Consider the following 23,318-nt stretch of genomic DNA (forward strand, 5'->3'; position numbering starts at 1 on the left):
TGGTGCTCCAGGAGCAGGACTGAGGAGCACAGCTTGAGACGGTTTAATGACAATGACAGCAGTCATGAACCTAGTGTGTTAATACTTCATTTTTAGGTTTGTTTGTTTATTTATATTTAAATACATTTATAATCTGTGTTCTTAATACTCTGAGCGCTGAGAATGATCCACTGCCCACATCATACCACACTCCTCACAGACAGTCACCCGGAGGAAACCCACGCAGACACAGGGAGAACACACCACACTCCTCACAGACAGTAACCCGGAGGAAACCCACGCAGACACAGAGAGAACACAACACACTCCTCACAGATAGTCACCCGGAGGAAACCCAAAACCTCCAGGTCCCAGCCACACAATAAAAGTCCCTGGGAGGTGATGTGAATAAAGTTTAATAACCGCAAGTGAGAAGGGCCTGCACATGGATCTGATTAATTTAGACATGGGTCCAATCCTGAGGATTATATTTCTCCAAAACTGCGGGTTTATGAGGTCTATATATAGAATGCAGTTGTCGATATTTTCCAAAAGTGGAACATTAAACTGTAGCACAAAGTGCTGAAAACTCTAATGCTGGCCTTGACTGAGTACACAGTAAATCACAAGTCGTGCTGCGGTAGTTCCTTCATGTGCTGGGAGCAGACGGACTAACCTTTGTTCCCCTTGTGCATCACTTGACTGGGTGCCTATAGACATTTTAACAGTGGTTCCACTCCCAAAGCTGAGTCCTGTGTAGATTTATCTGTTTTCTCTGATACACACCAAAATGGGACAGTTTTTGTCTTAAAAAAAATTTTGAAATCAAACACCCAAACATGCGCGCACACATCCTGAAGCAGCCTGCTGTTAAAAAGAAAGGAAACAAGGGAAGAGGAAGGGAGGGAGGGAGGGAGCCAGAGAGCAACGGCGGGGGTGTGTGTGAGAGAGAGAGAAAGGGAGAGAGAGAGTGGGGAGACTATTCAGGGAGTTGAACTGTCCTCAAACACATCTCCATTCTGTATATGGCACTTACATGGACAGCAGAGAGACAAGTCCTTTATCAGAACCAGCGCTCACACTCCCCGTCGTGTCTGCGGCAGCAGGTGAGTGACCTGACTGTGATGTGTACCTCAGACGTGTTCAGAATGCAGTTCTAAAAGCTGTGCTGAGATGCTCTTCTCTTCCACAGACATGAGAGAGTTTGCTTTGCTTCTTTGGTCTCATTCCCTCTTCCTTTCTCACTCTGTCTCAGGGTTATGAGCTTTACTTCACTGCAGAAGAACCTCAGTGAACTCTGCTGTATCTTTTTTCACAATTCAGCAGACATTTAAATCTCTTCTAGCAGCTGTGTGTATATTCTGGTCTTTCAAATGTGAGGAGAGGGTGACTGACACATTTATAGATGTGGGTTTTTTTGTTTATTTTGTTTTGTCCCGTTCTCTTCTCGCTCTTGGACAGAAGTGAAGTGTAAATGAAGGCAGAAGCTAATCACAAACCACTTTTTGGGACAGTTACTTGTCAAATAATCAACACGTCACTGGATGGTGATGCTTATTTTTAATAATTATTATTAGATACTGATACAAATGTCCAGAACTTCAGGTTCAATCTCCTCTAAGTTACACTCCACACTTCATCCTCTGTGGTCATTATCCTGGTGTCTCTTGACTTCCCTGGATCCGAGGTTCTTGGAATATCATCAAATGATGAGGATGAATTTAGTCTGTTGTTGTTGTTATTATCTCCAATAGCGATAGCCTAAATTTGAAGGATACAATTTTCTGAACACTCTCTCTTCCTCGAGATCTGTCACTGCGGAGACTTTAATAGGTTATTGGGCCATTTGTGTTTGTGTGGAGTGTCTAAGAAGTGATTAACCTGAATTTATGGCAGTGGAAGTAATTGAATCTTCACTAGGCCTTTTAGATAACTTTAAGTCAATGGGCCACTCTCACGTCTGACCTCAGTGACACTCGGTAGGAACCCCGGTTATTTCCATGTCCCTCTGCTTGCCGTAACCTAGTTACAATTCTCCACATCAACACCCTTTGTTTTGTATTTATAAATTCTGATCAGATTTTACAAGTACCGCAGATTTCCTTTTTTCCGAGTGTGGAATTTTTACTACTTCCAGGACACTAAGCAATTAACAACCACAGTTAGTGTTGATCAGTGACATACACTACAAAGAATCGAAAATGTTTGTTTTACAGACGCTTCTGAAACCAGGACTCTGAAGAAACTGATATAAGTAGATGTTGGTTGGTCAGCATCGTCTGATTATTAATGTCTATTTACTGTCAGAACATACCCTGTACATTCAATTAGAAAACACCACTGTACCTCAGTCTGTTCACACTTTTTATCAAAGAAAATGAGGCTATAGCAGCTTTTTTTGTACCACTCTGGTTTTTCCACCACAAAATATGGTACAAATAACTCATTTCAAACACACTGTACTTTTATTTTGTGGAAAAACCAGACCAAAAATGAATAATAGAGAAACATACTCTGTGTGTGGTGTTGAGAGTTTTGCAGCTGGTGCATCGTCATCAAACGTTCTGCCTCGTGTATGGTTTTAGAAGCACACAGTCAAATACACAACTGAATAATGCCTTGTGTGATTTAGAAACGCTTATGGGTTCATTGCTACCCATCTGAGGCAAAATAACGTGATCAGTCTGATTCACCTCGAGGAGGAATGTAACCGTTCGCTAATAGATAGCCATTAAAAATAAGTGTATCTCATTTGTGAAATCAGTCAGTTTCCTTTCAATGAAGAGAGAGATCTGAAGTCAAACTGAGCTTTACGTAAAACAACACAAATTCTCACTCAGGGAAAAGACAAAGTAAAACCGACAGGTGCGAATGAGTAACGGTTTGACTGCTCCTTTATTGGCTTTTGTTTTTTGGTCTTTTTCCTGATGTCCTACATGTGCTCTGGCTGAAAGTAATGGATCATATCCATTGGCCACATTTTAGATTCTGTTTACTCTGTTAGACCCATTAATCAATCATTCTGATTATTTTTCCTGCTATGTTCTTTTTTGGCAGCGAGGATGAGCTAATCTCTCTGGTATTCACTCATTTTTTCCAAGTTGCTTTTCTCCTATTGTTTGTTGGGGCTGTCTAGCCTTTGCTTTTTTTCTTGTGTGAGGGGCTATTTTTCTCCCCCAAAGCCTCCAGTCAGTCGCACCGTCATTTGGGTTGAGTCCAGCAGATACATTTACTTTGGCTCCTGAAGGAGGTGTGCGAGTGTGTGTGTGTGTGAGATCCTGGAGAAGACGTTTTCAGCCGAAGCAGGTTGATGACTGCATTAGATTTCAGTTGTGACTTTGCCATCCTGATTCATCCTATTTTTGTTTGTCATCCCATTGTATTTTCCTCCATCTGATCCTTTTCTTTCAAGGACAAAGATTCTGATCTAAACACATTAGAAGTTGAAGCCTGCAGCACCTCCAAAAAAAGTCGGGACAGAGGCAACTGTGTTAAACCTTAATTTTTACTTGCACTGTTTAATCATTAGGGAACTATGCATCAATACATATCACGTTTGGCAAGTGGAATTTATGCCTGTTCTTACATCTTAGGAGACGAGTGCATGATCGTTATTACAGATCTGGGCTGGAGGAGGCTGGTGAAGCACAGTCTATATCTACAAAGCCATGCTGGTGTAGCACATACAGAATGAGGCTTGGAATTTCCTTGCTGAAATAACCTTGGACTTTCCAAGAAAAGCTGTGTTGATGGCAGCATAAGTCTCTGTACAAACACAAATGTTTGCCATCAGTGGAAACGTCTCATACATGTCACCTTTATACATGATGCACCCCCTGGAGCTGATAATTTGCACCTCTCTGGACGGTCCGTCTTTGACATTAACGTGGAAAACGTAGCATAAACAACTGGGCCTTTGGTGAATGTTCCTTTTATAGGTTTTACATTCACCTAAAAATCGCCATTCACCTGCATCTAAAGTAATTCTTCAGAATTGTGTGACATTGATTTACAAACTTACTTCGCCCCTTTCCCCAAGTTTTTTCAGTGTGTTGCAGGCACGAAATTGAAAATGTTTACTATATTTACAAGTATATTATTTATGGTTATAAAATATTGGCAATCTTTGTGCTTTTGTCAGTTTAATAAAGATAAAATCAGTTCAATTAAAACATTATGAATTTTTGTTTTTATAGCATTTTACCAAAGTCCCAACTTTTCTGGAAGTGGGGTTTGTAAATAAACATATTGTGTCTTAATTTTCTCCGACAGTGAAGTAATAATAAAAATCTGGGTAAATCTGTGATTTTTATTCACTTGTGATGTTTGTGTAATATTTAATTATTCATTTTTTAAATAATGCCTGCCATAACTGTAAATACTGCCTCCCATAACTGTAAATAATTCCTGGCATAACCGTAAATAATGCCTCCCATAACTGTAAATAATCCCTGCCATAACCATAAATAATCCCTGGCATAAATGTAAAAAATGCCTGCCATTAGCATGAGTGCTAACACCGTATCTGCAGCTGTTACTGTAAGAGGGTTTAAATAAGAGAGCATCAGGTGCCACAGATGCACAGCTCATCAAATGAACAATAGAAGGAAATGCTTTAAAAGGGTTTTCTTTCTCTATCTGTCTCTCTCTCTCTCTCTCTCTCTCTCTCTCTCTCTCTTCCGCTCTTTCAGTTCCTGCTCCCACTGGGTTCAAAAACCTTGATAAGAGAAGTGGAACACACTGACGGAAGCTGTGAAACCAGTGGATGGTACATTTCAGCTGAACTTTGAAGGGAACAGTGTGTGAATTGTTTTACTCGTAGATTGTGACTGTTACTGCAGTCCTTCCTTATGGATTTTTAAGCACTGAACTGTATTTTAGTCCACGTCATGTTCAAAGACCAGCTCTACCACTAAATGATGAAGCACTTTTGTTTGATTGGAGTTTATGTTGGACCTTAACCCTCTCTGAACGTGGTGAGGTTCTGAATACAGAATGCGCTGCTGATTTAAAGATGGATTTGATGAGGGTTCTCCAAGAACGACAGCCACAGTGTTCAGCTGTGCACACCTTGTCCGTTTAAAAGTTTCCTATTAAGATTATAGTAGTTATAACTCAAACAACTGAACTGAATATGAAAGCAGTCTTTTTTGATTATTGTATTTCGGACAGGATTTCATTAATATGTCGTTAAAATGCAGGTGAATGTGTGATAAGTGTGTGTTGACGTGCATGTGTGTATCCCTGTGTCTCAGGTGTGTCACCATCCTCTGTGTCAGGAACTGAGAGACGGCCGCCCGCTGCACCTCTGTCAGTCATGTGACTCCCGCTGCCACCCCACTGCTGGTGGCAACATGCACGTTGACAGGCATCCACGCTTTGACATACAACCACAAGGTATGAAAAACCTCTTGACCATGAGAGAGGTAAAGGACCGCTCTGTTCTGAGGTCCGTCAGTCAACAGTTCTTCAGTGACACCAGTAAAACTGTAAGGTTTTTGCTCGGATAAAATTAGTGAATGAATTATACTGACTTGTACAAAATGTCAGGTGTGTGTGTGTGTGTAGGGAGGGGGCTTATGTGGTGGATAAAGCAACATTTGTAGCCGGAAGCTTGATCTGTCTCTCTTCCTGTACCATCAGCAGGTTCCATCCTGGCCCGCAACGTGTCCACTCGCTCCTGTCCCCCCCGCACCGGGCCCCCATCTGACCTGGAGGAGGGGGAAGAGAGGGGCTATGATTTGGGGTAAGTTCTCCTTTTTTATTCCTTTCAGCTTCCTGTCTTCCATTTAGCAGTCTTCTGGGCTTCTCTGGTGCAGAATCAGAGGATGTCCCTGCATTTTCCAGTGGCGTCATCAGAGAATATTTAAGGGTTTAAGAGCGTTTTCCTCTTAAAGGGATGGTTCACTGAAAAACTAAAGGTGCAGCCCTCAATAATTTTGTCTCGTCTCGTCTGATCAGTCGTGTTTAATTAACTTTCCCTTTAACTCCATCCTGTTGATAATAATAAATAAATGATCGATATTAAAAGAGTCTGTTTGTGCTGTAATGTCTGAATGCTGTTTCATGTTTCACAGGGATCACAAGAGTGGCCCTATTAAATTAGTGAAGAAGAAAACAAGAAGGCGATACACAGACGTGAGTCAAGAACATTGGCGTTTCAGTCGAGAATAAGAAGCAATACTATATTAAGATATACATCATATTCCTTGATATTTCAACTTAAAAGTCTTTTGACTCAGAAATCAAGCTGAAAATGTTCTCCCTCTGACGCCCTCTGCAGGACCCCACTAAAGAGTGCTTCACTCTAAAGTTTGACTTGAGTGTGGACACAGGGATGGAAGTAGTCCCCGCTATGAAAAAGAAAACATTAAGGTGAGTCTACAGAGTTCAGCAGACACAATAAACTGGTGTAAAAAGGTGGAACTGTAGTAGTAAAGTGAAATACACAAGGGGGGAGGTCATCAGGTAAATCCCAGGGGCTCACTGTAATGTTATCACTGTGAAGGACATAGGCAAGACGCCTATTAGAGGTTCCGAACATCGTTGGGGGGGGGCCATCGGTCTTTTAAACCTTATTCCTTCAATTAGTAAGAAATAACATGTTTTCTGACTATCAATAAACACAAGTTAGGAACTCAAATTCCACTGTATTTATTTGTTTGACACTTTCATAGAGCTGCTGCTTAGCCTTTAAACACTGAACATTTAATTGTTCTTAGCTCTTAAACAGTAAGTGCAGATGTAACTGAATATAAGCGTGTAACTAGTGTCATTTCTGCCGTGTGTTGCAGGGAGGTTCTGGGCACTGTGTTCGAGAGGAAAGGGATTGAACTCTCGCGTGTTGACCTGTTTCTGGATCAGTCCAACACTCCTCTTTCCCTAGGCTTTGAGGCCTACCGCTTTGGTGGCCACTACCTCAGAGCACGAGGTAAAAGAGCATCAGGCTTCTCTCTGACACATCAATAGGAAACAGACGAGGCCACACTCAAAGCACAGAACACATTTGTTTTGTTGTTTTTTTACCAGTAGAATGTGAATGTAATTTTACACCTCTGTTCTTCTCCATTGGGTCATTTAATTTCCTGTCAGAAACCACAGAGCACAAGTTATTCATTGTTCAGTGCCGAGAAAAACACAGCTTTAAGAGACAATTACACACAAAGCTCAGAGTGTTCAGTACAACACTGACAACTAATTTGTCAATGACTCTGTCAAGAAACCAACAAAGGCCTCTATGACATCATCAGTTAAATATATTAGTAGACATTTCCGTTTGTATTTATTTATTTAAACGTTTATATCTGATAGGTCTAACATTTAGAGTAATCCTGTTTAGAAACACAGCGGTGGTTAATAATATGGGGAATGCTATACAGATAAAGTTAAGACTGACAAAGCCATTATAACTAAGTCACATATTTTAAAATGCACACTCGAAGCGTTACGTTCATTGCTTCCTTTGTGTTTAGCGCGTCCTGGAGAAGAGCTGAGAGTAGACAGGGTGGTGAAGGACCCTCGCTCTCTCAGTCTTCCCATCATGAGGCCTTCGAGCTCTCGCAGTGCTTCCTCCGACCGTGTTGAGCATGGGTCTCTGGGACGACGAGAGGCAGCAGATCTTCTTGTAAATTTGGTAAGTTGTACCCCCCCCCCCCCCACTGTCATTTCCCCCCCTCTTTTTCTGTCATCTGTTCTCTACACGAGGGCCATCTTTTACAAGACAAAACCAGCACCGGAAACCCTCAGGGCTTTGTCATTCCTGGTACGAGTGATATGCAGGATCCTAAAGACTTTACAGAACGTCCCCAGTGCCATAACCTCAAAATCCGAAAGATCCATGAATGTCTGTGGTTTGGATTGGATTTCACTGCATGTGTTGACAAATCCTGTCCTTCTGGCTTTGCCAGGACCTCAGAAATATGATGGAGCAGGAACTTCCATGGAAATAATTGCTGCCAAGCAGATGCCGTCAGAGCGAACGGAGGAGGTCACCATCTGCTAAATCTTACATCCTCAAAACCAAGTTATTCAAGGGTAGTTTAGCGTAAGCAGTGGTTATAGGTTGAGCCCCAAAGGTTGAACTATTCTTTTGAACACGGCTAAAAGGTACTTCACCGTGATTTTTGTTCTTTTAGGTTTCCACATGTCAAACATTCTCCAGCTGTTTTGTCATTTTAATGGGACTGAAGTTAAAACGGTACATTTCTGTAGTTTTAATTATAACACAGTGTTGTTATAGTATTAAAAAATTAACTATAAATACATTCACAATTTAACATCAAAATCACGGTCATCAAATCATCTAAACCACAACTTACATTTACTTCTGGACACAACATTCTCCCCAAGAACAGAACAAACCAGTGCACAATCTTTTACAGCTCTTTTTCTTCATGAAACTCATGAAATTTCATAGAAATGCATTCTACTCACATGCCATTTTCATTCATTCATCTGTAACCGGTCACGGTGGGTCCAGAGCCTACCTGGAATCATTGGGCGCAAGGCGGGAATACACCCTGGAGGGGGCGCCAGTTCTTCACAGGGCAACACACACAACACACACCACACTCCTCACAGACAGTCACCCGGAGGAAACCCACACAGACACAGGGAGAACAGGGGAGTTCACAGGGAGTGTACTTCCTGGACATGAAGTAGTAATTCTTATTACTGCAGTCCTTTCATATGTTAAAGAGGAAACTCCAGTTATGAACTCAGAGTCTACAGTTGATAAATTATCTATTACCGTAGAATATGCACGTAACAAGGCATCCTCACCAGAGTTGCGTCAGACCAAGGTTTAAGTTATAGGTTGTGGTTTCCATTGCTGGAAAATTACCTGAGCAGCCTCTCGTTATCGTACTGTACGACACATTAGTGCTTTGTCCCACGTTAATGTTCAACTATTAACGGCTGAACTTTAGAAACCAATGGTGTAGGTGTACGTTCGCCCTATTTCTGGACGTTGGTAAAACAAAATTGAGGAAGTCACATGATTCACACTAACTATATAGAGTACAATTGAGCAAGAGAGACTTTACAATGTAAATGTGGCTTCCGTTTATGGTTGTTTTGCCCATTTACTATTAAAGCAGTATCTGTTCCTGAGTTTAGAACTCTGAGGTGATGCATTAACCCACACACAGTTGGGGAAAAGCAAATGGAACAAAAGGTAGTGTGACACAGGGAGAACACACCAACTCCTCACAGACAGTCACCCAGAGGAAACCCATGCAGACACAGGGAGAACACACCACACTCCTCACAGACAGTCACCCAGAGGAAACCCATGCAGACACAGGGAGAACACACCACACTCCTCACAGACAGTCACCCAGAGGAAACCCACGCAGACACAGGGAGAACACACCACACTCCTCACAGACAATCACCCAGAGGAAACCCACGCAGACACAGGGAGAACACACCACACTCCTCACAGACAGTCACCCAGAAGAAACCCACGTAGACACAGAGAAAACACACCAACTCCTCACAGACCGTCACCCGGAGGAAACCCACGCAGACACATGGAGAACACACCAACTCCTCACAGACAGTCACCCAGAGGAAACCCATGCAGACACAGGGAGAACACACCACACTCCTCACAGACAGTCACCCAGAGGAAACCCACGCAGACACATGGAGAACACATCACACTCCTCACAGACAGTCACCCGGAGGAAACCCACACAGACACAGGGAGAACACACCACACTCCTCACAGACAGTCACCCGGAGTGGGAATCGAACCCACAACCTCCAGGCCCAACTTCCTGCTGCGCCACGATGCCGCCCATGCCATTTTCAGACTAATTCTCAACAGTTACCACAGATTGTTTGAATTTGAATTTACAATGATTCATTATTTCCACATGTAACATAAAGAGCCTTTTTAAATTGTGTGAATGATAAATAATGCCCAAAAATAACCAGTACTCGGCACAGGCTTCTGCTTGGTTTCTCATGTACAATTTAACCCATAAATCAAGAAAGTTTATTTGGTTGAAGAAGCTGCTTAACAATGACCTCCATGAAACTCAAAGTTAGTGGGTGGCAAACTCCAGATAATGTCCTTATAATGTTTCTTGATTTGTTTTTTATTTTAATAATCATTTAAATATTTCCAAAAAAAAAATTTAAAAAATGACTAATAGTTATCAGACATCTACTGGATGTTTATCATTTTGAACTTTCTTCTGATCTGTGGCTGATTTACAGAGAACGCACTGTAGGTGTTCAAAGGTTAAACACTTTTATATTCTTACTTCCTCATGACCCCACTAAAAGTACAATCTGCTACATCAGCGTCTTCAGTCAGAGACTAGTGCTCTACATCCTGGTCCTACTGTACTCCAATCCTTTCCCAGAGGGTGGGCTTTTATAGAAAGTAAAACAGCCACCTGTGTTTCTTTGCCATGAAGATGTTTGTCGTGTGTGAGACGATGAATTCATCAGTAGCGGGAGTTCCAGTCGGCGCCGCTGTGTTAAGTGTGTGCTGTGTTGACTGTTTTGGGGTAAGGTTGTAAGGTCAGTGCTTTGGTTGATTTACCAGTGAAAGTAAGGAGGTCAGAAGTTTGCTTGCCATGCTGCACACGGAAGAGCTTATGTAAGCTGCCATAAATCTGCATGTAGAGCCAAGCTAGGAGAGATGCACTGTGCCAGAGAGTGTGAGAACAATGGGGCAGTGCTGGGATTCGCTCTGGTAACAGGTGATCTGAGCAGCAGGGCGGGTTGGAGGCGTGCCAGAAGCTAGAACAGAGGTCAAAGGACAAAGGGTGGAGGAGGATTGCAAAGAGATGGAAGAGAGACACGGATGGTGTTGAGAAGAACGACGAGGAGTGCTCAGAAGTTCTTTGCAGACTGAATTACTATCGTTTTTCACCCTGCCATTGCAGTCGCAGCTGAGGTGGATATACATTGTTTCCACTGAGAAAATTGTCGGCGGAAGATTGAAGCTTCTTTATTTCTACAGCACTGTAATGTAGAGGCAACCAAAGTAATCACACGCTACCAGGACGGCTTGGTCGCTGGAATACAACCCTTAAGTCCTCTGTCTTTCCTGGACATTGCCGTGTCTATGGTCTTTAACAGGAGGACTTTTCCTTAAGCTCATTTACTCGTGTTTTTTGTATGTGCAAAATCACTTTTCTGTGTCGTGGAAATGCCGAATTTCCGACAGAAAACTTGGCATGTGCCGAGCCTTTCAGCCTATCCAGAGAAGCCAGAGGGGATGCTGACCTACTATAGCCCTCTGGGGGAGTTCACAGTAGGAACAAAGACGTCACAGACCTTCAGGCCTCAGACGCTGGGGCTCGTGGCTGCCCGCGTTCAACGCTTCGAGACCGGGATGACCTCTCCTTCCAGCGCCAAGTCTGTAGGCTCTCCTTCCCCTACCAGCTCCCCTTCGGACCAACAGGGACAGACTAAACAAGGAAACAAGGTACTCGTGCCTTTTCTGATGTCTGATAAAGGGAACCCTGTACTTTCTCAGACCTACAAAACCTACCATAGCCTATGTGGAAAAAACGTTAAGACGATGAAGCTTATAAACTTAAGAGTAACGTCACTGGAAATGTGTTCCTTGTTGGGGCTATGAGTGCAGCAGCCAGTTGCAGGTGCAGTGTACTTCCTGGACATGAAGTGGTGATTCTTATTACTGCAGTCCTTTCATATCTTAAAGAGGAAACTCCAGTTATGAACTCAGAATCTGCATAAACTGTCTATTACCGTAAAAAATGCACATAACAAGGCATCCTCATCAGAGTTGTGTCAGACCAAGGTTTAAGTTATAGGTTGTGGTTTCCATTGCTGGGAAATGGCCTGAGCAGCCTCTCGTTATCGTACTGTACGACACATTAGTGCTTTGTCCCACGTTAATGTTCAACTATTAACGGCTGAACTTTAGAAACCAAGCTTTCTGTTTCTATTGTGTCTCCATATTTTTGATCATCTTTCTTTTCAACATTAGTTTCCGTACATTACTGACCTGTAGGTGTACGCTAGCCCTATTTCTGAACGTTCGTAAGACTAACCATATGGCGTACAATTGAGCAAGAGAGATTTTACAATGTAAATATGGCTGCCGTTTATGGTTGTGTTTGCCCATTTTCTATTAAAGCAGTATCTGTGCCTGAGTTTAGAACTCTGAGGTGATGCATTAACCCACACACAGTTGGGGAAAAGCGAAAGGAACAAAAGGTAGTGTGTTTGTTTCTTGCCCCCTACCTGGGATAAGGAGCCAGACCCCGACTGCGCAACTGTGTCAGCGTTAAATACTAACAACACTCAGGAGCTGATGCGCCAGAGGACAGAGTATTTTTTTTTATTAATGAAGCCTATACGATAACTTTCTGTCCCTCAACTGCCCCATTATCTGCAGCTAGATATTCTGACTTTAATCTCAGAATTATTCTGATTTTAATCTTATCAGAATCTTTTTTCCCTTCTTAAATGCAGTGGCCCTAAACTTCAGCTGTAAATTGGCTTTAGCTCTGAGTGAATTTCTTCCTGCTTTACACCTTAAAAACCTACAAAGCTGTGTACTGAGTATTAGATATTTATTATAATGTTGATACAGAATCTAGAAAACAATAGAACTATAAGAACTATAACCAGCACGATTTAGCACATAAATTATTATTGTTATATTATTATTTTAGATTTTAAAAAAGTAATAATATAAAAACTGAACTGAAGTAATGTCTGTAAATAGTAAAAAATGGTATATTTAGTAGTGTATTCAGCGTTCACATAGGGCTTTGGCTCCTTTAATTTGTCGGCCACTGGGATTTTCCTGGTGCGATCAAGAGAAAGTACCACTGCCCTCATCGAGTCTCTTCAGGATACGAGCAGACTCTCATCACAGGGTCTTCCTCCTACGTGAGTGGATGCCAAACACTGTACTCTGGTCAGTTCAAGTCATTTCTTTGTAACGTTTGCTTTCAGGAAGGGAAAATTAAGAGCTGATTTGGGGGCAGAGGCTTAAGGTGTTAAAGTGAGCAGAGCTCCACCTCCGTCTTTTCCTGTCCCCGCTCCTGTCCCCTCTCTTCCTGTTCCAACAATAGGAGGGCAGGATCCTGCCGTTTCCATGACAGCCGGCCAGCCCTCTTCAGCAATGCAGCACCAAGCTCCTGCTTCAGATCTCCACCTTAAGGTTCACACACTGTCTCTCTCTCACACACACACTGGCAGAGAGATGTGGATTTGAGTATCTGGTTCCATTCGCGTGTTGGGAACGGTGTGACAGCTCGGTGAGGCAGCAGATGACTGAATGATTTAAAGGAGGCGGCGATTGCTGGAATTTTGTCTTTTCAGGGGTTTGACTATGGGCCTGATTCTCTTCTGATGTAGTGCAATGGTGAACAGCATTTTTGGAAATGCCTCTAACATCGACGGTGAGCTTCTGGCTAATTTTCTATGTATAGAGCTGAATATATGTACATAATTATGTATACACTTTTATTGTGTCGTCTATAATACAGTCACGGATAATGAGATTATGGAGTGTACCCCACAGGTGATAACACAGTGAAGACACGAGCTGTTATCGCTGCTGTCACTCGTGCTTCTAAAGTGTCATTCACAGGGCTAATTTTGACACTCATTTGTGTAGAAGCACATTGATTGATTGTATACTGCAGTGTAAACATCTCTAGAATGTGGTTTTAATTCCAGAAGCTGATTTGACTTTCACACGCCCAGTTCAGTTAGAAGCTAAGGGGCCTCGGATTTGGTTTAAAAACATCACACAAAAACACAGCAGAGATATTCACCCACAGATCGTCTGAATGTCGCTTTTAAACGTCCTGATTGTGATCATAAACAGGCTGTTTGTCAAGTGTTCAGTACACTTAGTCACCATTAAAACTCATTCCAAAGTACACAGCTAAAGGCCTGTTTGGTGAAGAAAAGGTCTGTTATTTTTAACCCATTGTGTTTTTCACTCACACACACACACACACACACACACACACACACACACACACAAAAATCTAAAAACACATTATCCCAAACACTTAAGTCATCAGACCCTAGGGACTTCACGAAACTTTCCCTCGGTGTGCTCATGCCTTCCTGAACTTTTCTCCATTGTCGCAAGGAGGGAAAAGCCTTTCCCGTGTTTTCTGAACGCTGCCTTGCCTTGTTTCCTGTTGTGACTCACAGGTTCCTCCTGGACTGCTGGTGCAGAGGGTTCACGCTCTCCGCTTGCCCTTAGCCTTGAAGTCACAGCCTCTTTTTCCAAACCAATGTAAAAGTGCAGGGTAAAACAAATATGATGTTACTGACGGCAGAATGATTTTGGGGCTTCAGAAGGTTCATTTGCGGTGTGTTTGTCAGGTCTGAGGGGAAACGTGCTCATGAAGGCAGCTTTGTTTATTTACAAATGTCAGGGGTATTGTCTTAGCGTTTCCTACCTGTCAAGTTGATGTCTAATTCGGGGTTTGGAGCACTTAAAATGCCAGAGCCCAGCCTTAGTACTTTAAATGTACTTTAAAAGTACACTCCTCACAGACAGTCACCCGGAGGAAACACACGCGGACACAGGGAGAACACATCACACTCCTCACAGACAGTCACCCGGAGGAAACCCACACAGACACAGGGAGAACAGATCACACTCCTCACAGACAGTCACATGGAGGAAACCCACACAGACACAGGGAGAACAGATCACACTCCTCACAGAGAGTCACCTGGAGGAAATAGACATAGGGAGAACACACCACACTCCTCACAGACAGTCACCTGGAGGAAACCCACACAGACACAGGGAGAACAGATCACACTCCTCACAGACAGTCACATGGAGGAAACCCACACAGACACAGGGAGAACAGATCACACTCCTCACAGAGAGTCACCTGGAGGAAATAGACATAGGGAGAACACACCACACTCCTCACAGACAGTCACCTGGAGGAAACCCACGCAGACACAGGGAGAAGACACCACACTCCTCACAGACAGTCACCCGGAGGAAACCCACGCAGACACAGGGAGAACACACCACACTCCTCACACACAGTCACCCGCAGGAAACCCTCTGCTGTCGAAGAGTTTGTTCCAAAAAGAGGAGCATCTTCAGCCATGTAGAGATCTACAACAAACCACATTAACTTTTAATAAATGAAAGAAGTCTGTAAAAGCAAAACATGGAAAAACAACTAATATGTTTCACCACCTCAAGCAGAAGCACCCAGTTGAGTGAATACTGTCAGAAATATTGTATTTGTAAAGGTATTTTGTGTATGATTGTTTACATTAGCGGCTTATTTGCAGGCACTCAATTTTCTGCACTTGAGTTCAATTACTCTCTCTCTCTCTCTCTCTCTCTCTCTCTCTCTCTCTACCTCAGAGTCAAGCGCGTCGGCGAAAGAACATGACGGAGTTCTTGGGCGATGCCACTATCCCTCCTTCAGACACCATCTCCCAGCTAAGTGGTTCCCTCCCAAACTCTGTGACGGGGACTGACCGCTGGAAGAACCGGGCAGCCATCCGCTTCAGTGGCCTTTTCAGCTCTGGCTTGGGCAATGGCTCTATGGGCAAGGTGTGTGTATCTTACATGTGCAGTTTCCAAAACACTCTCTTTATTCTGTATTCGGCTTTATTCTGTAAACATCAGAGTACAGAGTGCGATGGTTTACTGAGTCATGCCAGCATTAGTCTGCTGGACTCAAAAGTCAAAAAAAGCATCGTGGTTGGACCCGTCTTAAAAAATACACCGGTTCTTGATTTGAAGCCTTCATTCTGTGGTGTGCACGGGCCACAGAGAAGAAGAGAAGACTTGTTGATTTTTTAACTAAAGCAGAACATACCCATTCTGTTTGTGGGAAAACTTTATAAAGAACAACCTACATTTACCCTCAGGAAGTGTTTGTTAATGCTTAGAAATATATAGTAATATTAGAGTATATATTAATCATACCATGCACACGTACCACAAATGAGTTCATTTACTAGCAATAGCCACCTTATTATTACATCAGTGTGGAATGTTTAACCTGTTTATATTCTAGGGTCATTGTGCCCTGAGCCCTGAGGTCTGCTTGCAACTGAAATAGTACAATGCGTTAATATTTAGGAAATTAGTAAACATTAGTAAATAAACAGGTAATAACCTATTTAAGGAAACTTATAAAGGCTTTATATAAATACATTTTATTTTACACATTAGTAAGTGCTTACAATTAATTTGTTAGTATTAAATATTCATTCATTCATTGTCTGTAACCCTTATCCAGTTCAGGGTTGCGGTGGGTCCAGAGCCTACCTGGAATCACTGGGCGCAAGGCGGGATACACCCTGGAGGGGGCGCCAGTCCTTCACAGGGCAACACGCACACACATTCGCACCTACGGACACATTTGTGTCGCTAATCCACCTACCAACGTGTGTTTTTGGACTGTGGGAGGAAACCGGAGCACCCGGAGGAAACCCATGCAGACACAGGGAGAACACACCACACTCCTCACAGACACTCACCCGGAGGAAACCCACGCAGACACAGGGAGAACACACCACACTCCTCACAGACAGTCACCCGGAGGAAACCCACGCAGACACAGGGAGAACACACCACACTCCTCACAGACAGTCACCCGGAGGAAACCCACGCAGACACAGGGAGAACACACCACACTCCTCACAGACAGTCACCCGGAGGAAACCCACGCAGACACAGGGAGAACACACCACGCTCCTCACAGACAGTCACCCGGAGGAAACCCACGCAGACACAGGGAGAACACACCACACTCCTCACAGACAGTCACAGACAGGAGCTGTGTGACTGCGACACTACCTGCTGCGCCACTGTGCTGCCCCTAGTATTAAATAAGTAATGGTTAATTGCATGTATTATCCATATTTAAATTTTGCAAATTTATTTCATTACAAGTGCAGGGAGATTTGGTTTTTTATGGTAATTGGTGTTGCAGATAGAGAGAGATCAGGTTAAAAATGGGGATCGGATGGGTATTTCACTGTCTCTCATTTTCACCCATCTCTTTCTTTTCAGGAGTGTGATCGTGTAGAGCAGTTACAGAGTAAACTTCACTCCTACACAGTGTTCGGACTACCCAAGCTGCCTCAGCAGCTGTCCTTTCACAGAGATTCTTGGGAGGAGGAGCCCAATCTGGAGCTAGAAGAGAGTTGGAAAGAGTTATTGGAGAACCCTGAGGTAAACACACACAAATAGACAAGGTAATGTTCAACAAGCGGCGCTCTTTGTTCTACACTGAACTTTGCACAACATTGGGACCACAGACAAAATGGAGTGTTGTTTGTGCTGTGGCTGACACTGACAGAAACCAAGATAAAAAGGAAATTTATAACCCTCCAATTAGAGAAGATATGGCTTCTCTTTTTCGTGTTCAGAAACATGACGTTTACTGGAATAACTGTGGGGAAGGACATGGACATCCACAGTCAGGCGTTTCTGACATTACGGCCTGCGATGAATAATAGATTCTCATTTAGGTTTCTCTTAGAAATTGAGCCTAACCAGTGTAAGGGTTGATGGTTACTGCTTTATTGGGCTGTTCACACGTTTGGCTCCAGCTGTATCACAGAGATGGATTTGTTTTAATGCTCCTGTTAGTTGCCTACACCCTACACAGAAACCTACAGTAATTAGGGCTTGGTGGACATCCACAGCTGTGTGATAAGAATCTATATAAACATTCTGGGAAAATGGTCTGTAACCTGGGGGTGTGTTCATTGCCCCTAGTGCACTAGCGTGTGAGTGTGTGTGTGTGTGTGTGTGTTCACTGCCCCTAGTGCATTAGCGTGTGTGTGTGTGTATGTATGGGGTTGTGTGTGTGTGTTCACTGCCCCTAGTGCACTAGCGTGTGTGTGTGTGTGTTTATTGCCCCTAGTGCACTAGCGTGTGTGTTCACTGCCCAATGCACTAGCGTGTGTGTGTGTTTACTGCCCCTAGTGCACTAGTGTGTGTGTTCACTGCCCAATGCACTAGTGTGTGTGTGTGTTTACTGCCCCTAGTGCATTAGCGTGTGTGTTTTTTAACTGCCCCTAGTGCACTAGCGTGTGTTTACTGCTTCTAGTGCACTAGCGTGTGTTTACTGCTTCTAGTGCACTAGCGTGTGTGTGTGTTTACTGCCCCAGTGCACTTGTGTGTGTGTGTTTTTTTTAACTGCCCCTAGTGCACTAGCGCATGTGTGTGTTCACTGCCCCTAGTGCACTAGCGCATGTGTGTGTTTACTGCCCCTAGTGCACTAGCGCGTGTGTGTTTACTGCCCCTAGTGCACTAGCGCGTGTGTGTTTACTGCCCCTAGTGCACTAGCGTGTGTGTTTACTGCCCCTAGTGCACTAGCGCGTATGTGTTTACTGCCCCTAGTGCACTAGCATGTGTGTGTGTTTTTTTTAACTGCCCCTAGTGCACTAGCGCATGTGTGTGTTTACTGCCCCTAGTGCACTAGCGCGTGTGTGTGTTTACTGCCCTTAGTGCACTAGCGTGTGTGTGTGTTTACTGCCCCTAGTGCACTAGTGCGTGTTTACTGCCCCTAGTGCACTAGCGTGTGTGTTTACTGCCCCTAGTGCACTAGCGCGTATGTGTTTACTGCCCCTAGTGCACTAGCATGTGTGTGTGTTTTTTTAACTGCCCCTAGTGCACTAGCGCATGTGTGTGTTTACTGCCCCTAGTGCACTAGCGCGTGTGTGTGTTTACTGCCCTTAGTGCACTAGCGTGTGTGTGTGTTTACTGCCCCTAGTGCACTAGTGCGTGTTTACTGCCCCTAGTGCACTAGCGTGTGTGTTTACTGCCCCTAGTGCACTAGCGCGTATGTGTTTACTGCCCCTAGTGCACTAGCATGTGTGTGTTTTTTAACTGCCCCTAGTGCACTAGCGTGCGTGTGTGTTTACTGCCCCAGTGCACTTCTGTGTGTGTTTTTTTTTTAACTGCCCCTAGTGCACAAGCGTGTGTGTGTGTTTACTGCTTCTAGTGCACTAGCGTGTGTGTGTGTGTGTTTATTGCCCCTAGTGCACTAGCGTGCGTGTGTGTGTTTACTGCCCCTAGTGCACTAGCGTGTGTGTTCACTGCCCCTAGTGCACTAGTGTGTGTGTGTTAACTGCCCCTAGTGCACTAGCGTGTGTGTGTGTTAACTGCCCCTAGTGCACTAGCATGTGTGTTTACTGCCCCTAGTGCACTAGCACGTGTGTATGTTTACTGCCCCTAGTGTGCTAGCATGTGTGTGTTCACTGCCCCTAGTGCACTAGCGTGTGTGTGTTCACTGCCATGGATGGGTTAAATACAGAATGCTAGTGCACTAGCATGTGTGTGTGTTTTTTTAACTGCCCCTAGTGCACTAGCGCATGTGTGTGTTTACTGCCCCTAGTGCACTAGCGCGTGTGTGTGTTTACTGCCCCTAGTGCACTAGTGCGTGTTTACTGCCCCTAGTGCACTAGCGTGTGTGTTTACTGCCCCTAGTGCACTAGCGTGTATGTGTTTACTGCCCCTAGTGCACTAGCATGTGTGTGTGTTTTTTTAACTGCCCCTAGTGCACTAGCGTGTGTGTGTGTTTACTGCCCCAGTGCACTTCTGTGTGTGTTTTTTTTTTTTAACTGCCCCTAGTGCACTAGCGTGTGTGTGTGTGTTTACTGCTTCTAGTGCACTAGCGTGTGTGTGTGTGTGTGTGTGTGTGTGTTTATTGCCCCTAGTGCACTAGCGTGCGTGTGTGTGTTTACTGCCCCTAGTGCACTAGCGTGTGTGTTTACTGCCCCTAGTGCACTAGTGTGTGTGTGTTCACTGCCCCTAGTGCACTAGTGTGTGTGTGTTAACTGCCCCTAGTGCACTAGCGTGTGTGTGTGTTAACTGCCCCTAGTGCACTAGCCTGTGTGTTTACTGCCCCTAGTGCACTAGCATGTGTGTTTACTGCCCCTAGTGCACTAGCACGTGTGTATGTTTACTGCTCCTAGTGTGCTAGCATGTGTGTGTTCACTGCCCCTAGTGCACTAGCGTGTGCGTGTGTGTGTTCACTGCCATGGATGGGTTAAATACAGAAGAAACATTTCATTGTATGTTGTATCATGAAATGTAAATGCATGTTAATTATTATTCAATTGTTATTTTTGATGCTATTTGAAATAATTTTATCAAAGAAAACATACACACACACACACAAATGTAGAGACATACAACAGTTATAGAATATTAGCTCATCTACTGAGGATGACTTAAAATGTGACATTAATTGGATGTGGCAATAAAAGATATTATTTTCACTTTAAGACCATTTTTATGGCACTAATATAATAATAAAATAACAACGTAGTTATTTCTTGTAGTATATTTATCCTTTAAAGAGCATTTGGAAAAAGTTTTTAAGTGTATTCAGACAGGAATTGGAAAGGCTACAGTATTGATGAGGATCAGCAGACAGCAGTCACATGTCTTTGCTGAATATAATAACAATGAGCAGCATGTTCAACCCTAGCAGCTTGCCCTCTCTGACACAGTAAACCCTCAGAAAATCATGTTTAAACAGAGCGTAAGTCCTCATGCAGTCAGAATTTATATTAATTTATTTTTCCCCTGCAGGTGTTACCCAAACGACAGTGTCACCAGCAGGAAGCCATTTGGGAGCTGCTGCAGACGGAGTCAGACTACATTAAGAAACTGCATGTCATCACTGACGTAAGCTGAACTATGGAGAAAATGCTGACTGCGGAATATTAGGTCACGCTACACATTAAACTGCAGTAGCAGCCTCAGATTAATAATTAATTCAGCCGCTCAGTTAATGATTTGAACTTTAGTCACAGCAGTAATTCTAGCAATTATGGACACAGCCACCATTTTGATGACTGCTTGTCTGTTGTGTTTCTGTGCAGCTGTTCCTCTGTGGGCTGTTGAATCTTCAAGAGAGTGGGCTACTGAGTGAAGTTGAGCCTGCTCGTCTTTTTGGAAACATTCAGGAAATTGTACTGCTGCACACTACACTGTGGACCGAGGTCTTGATGCCTGCGCTTGAGCGAGCCAGACAGAACCGCAGCCGGCTCAACCCTGTGGACCTACATCAAGGCTTCACCACTGTGGGTGCACACGTGAGCGCAGACACATTACGCATACTGACGTAAAGGAGTTTATTGCTGTAAAGTATGCGCTGCATTAACCCACTAAATACCCCAATAACTTTAAGCCCTACTCGGATGGGATCTGTTTTATGTGGGGAGCTGGGTAATGTCATTGTACTGAGGGATGTCAGAGTTAGTTAGTTGGTAGTGTATCCTTGTTTCCATCAACACTGCTGGAAATGAGAATCCTGAACAGAACCAGTTCAAGGACCAGAGTGCTTTTGAAGGAAAAGGGTTAGTATACACTTTGAAATCTTGTGAGAAGCCTTCACAGAAGAGTCGAGGATTTTATAGCCACTAAGAGGGGCCCAAAATCATATTAGTGTTTATGCTTTAACAAGGTTAGACAGTATTTAAACATGCAGAACTCATGTCTCACAAGACGAATGCTGTAAAGCTAACAATGCTTTGGTGTGTGTTTACATTTAGTTTAGTTATAGATTCAAACCCTATATCCGTTACTGCATGGAGGAGGAGAGCTGTATGGAGTACATGCGCACTTTACTGAAGGACAATGAACTCTTCAGGATCTACGTGACTGTGAGTGTCTCTTCATTAGCACTGCTAACATTCTCTTCGACGTGCGGCATAAAGACTATGATGATTTAACTCTGTAAATAAGATTAACAGAGGTTTCAAATCCAAAATATTTTAGCTCATAACAAATGCTAATTATTTATTTGCTCACTCAAGATTACACATACACAACACATACACATTCTCTTACACACTCACACCTACGGACACTTTTTGAGTCACCTACCAATGTGTGTTTTTGGGCTGTGGGAGGAAACCGGAGCACCTGGAGGAGACCCACGCAGACACAGGGAGAACACACCACACTTCTCACAGACAGTCACCTGGAGGAGACCCACGCAGACACAGAGAGAACACACCACACTCCTCACAGTTACCTGGAGGAAACCCACGCAGACACAGGGAGAACACACCACAGCTGCACAGAATGAGAACAGAACAAAACAATAAATACAGTTACATTAAGGTGGTTTATATATTCACTGTTGTGGGCCAAACACCCTGTGATTGTAGAAGCTTTTTGCGTTGCTCCTCCCATGAAAAAGAAGTCTATTTGGAAGCTTTTTCGAGAGACAGTTTTTGAGAGATTGAGTGTCTGAAAGCACATCTGATGTCTCTTCTTTTACAGTGGGCAGAAACCCATAAGCAATGTAGCAGACTAAAGCTTACGGACATGCTAGTGAAACCTCACCAGAGACTTACCAAGTACCCGCTACTTCTGAAGAGTGTGCTGAAGAAGACTGATGACCAGGCAGCGCGAGAGGCCATCACTAGAATGGTAAAGAATGTGAATGGCATGATTAATGCTTAAGATTGCAGTGAATTTATTAATTGTTTATTATTCAGTAATTTATGTCCAGTATCTGTCCTTAAAACTACATTAAATGGCCTATGTCGTGTAAAAAAGTTGCAGTGTTTGTCTGATGGTATTATATTTTCTTGAGTTTGATGTTAGGATTAAAGCTGGTGGTGTGTTTAACTTTAGGTTGCTGAAGTGGAAGGTTTTATCAACAGTGTGGACTCTCAGATGAAGCAGCGAGAAGAGAAACAGAAATTGGCAGCGATCGCGAGCCGCGTTGAGGCCTACGAAGCTGTTGAGGGTGCTAGTGAAGAGGTAGAAAAGGTGAGATGATTCGAAGTTCAACAATTGACCCCAGCACCTGTTTAACCCTTGAACGTCTTGATTGTTCAAAAGTTAATCACCACTCCTGTTGTTCTGCAAAACATAGATCCTCAAAGAGTACAACCAGTTTGATCTGACTGCTCCGGTGATGGGGGCTTCACCAGAGGAGACACGGCAACTTTATCTGGAAGGAGCGCTGAGAATGAAGGAAGGAAAGGAGAGCAGGGTGAGTACTCCTGATTACACCAATGTAATCATCTCATGTGGCACTTTTCAATGAGAATTTCTTCAGTAAAAGTCCAGGTAACACTTTACGTGGGTGGTCTGCTTGTAGACACACTCCAAACAGTCAACAATCTGCAGACTGTCAGCCACCTGTCAGCTCGCAGCCATGAACCAGCTTCTCAACTGATGCTTAACAATACATGATTAGGTTACACTTAACGTGGAGAGTCCGGTCTGAAGTTGTAGATGATAGTAGACACGCTGTTGCTAACCCTAACTTGGCCATTTAACCTTTCTGTCTGCCGTTAAGACACGGAGGAGATAATCTATAGACTCTAAACCTGTTAAGTGCTGT

The 23,318-nt window shown here is 43.6% G+C and overlaps 1 protein-coding gene across 2 annotated transcripts in view; it reads left to right on the plus strand.

Moving 5' to 3' along the window:
- plekhg5a (pleckstrin homology domain containing, family G (with RhoGef domain) member 5a) overlaps nt 1-23,318 on the plus strand; it is a 56,333-nt gene that overhangs the window by 26,223 nt on the left and 6,792 nt on the right. Inside the window, exons 3-16 of one of the 2 annotated variants that reach the window (XM_066671216.1) lie at nt 5,235-5,376; nt 5,623-5,725; nt 6,057-6,117; nt 6,263-6,354; nt 6,774-6,910; nt 7,452-7,612; nt 15,344-15,535; nt 17,006-17,167; nt 20,543-20,638; nt 20,836-21,036; nt 21,508-21,618; nt 22,244-22,393; nt 22,601-22,738; nt 22,845-22,964. In XM_066671216.1, coding sequence (XP_066527313.1) covers nt 5,235-5,376; nt 5,623-5,725; nt 6,057-6,117; nt 6,263-6,354; nt 6,774-6,910; nt 7,452-7,612; nt 15,344-15,535; nt 17,006-17,167; nt 20,543-20,638; nt 20,836-21,036; nt 21,508-21,618; nt 22,244-22,393; nt 22,601-22,738; nt 22,845-22,964 — 1,866 coding nt within the window. The remainder of the gene's footprint in view (nt 1-5,234; nt 5,377-5,622; nt 5,726-6,056; nt 6,118-6,262; nt 6,355-6,773; nt 6,911-7,451; nt 7,613-15,343; nt 15,536-17,005; nt 17,168-20,542; nt 20,639-20,835; nt 21,037-21,507; nt 21,619-22,243; nt 22,394-22,600; nt 22,739-22,844; nt 22,965-23,318) is intronic. The other variant, XM_066671217.1, reaches the window with a different exon arrangement.

Source organism: Hoplias malabaricus, chromosome 5 (genome assembly GCF_029633855.1).
Source record: "Hoplias malabaricus isolate fHopMal1 chromosome 5, fHopMal1.hap1, whole genome shotgun sequence".
Taxonomy (NCBI): domain Eukaryota; kingdom Metazoa; phylum Chordata; class Actinopteri; order Characiformes; family Erythrinidae; genus Hoplias; species Hoplias malabaricus.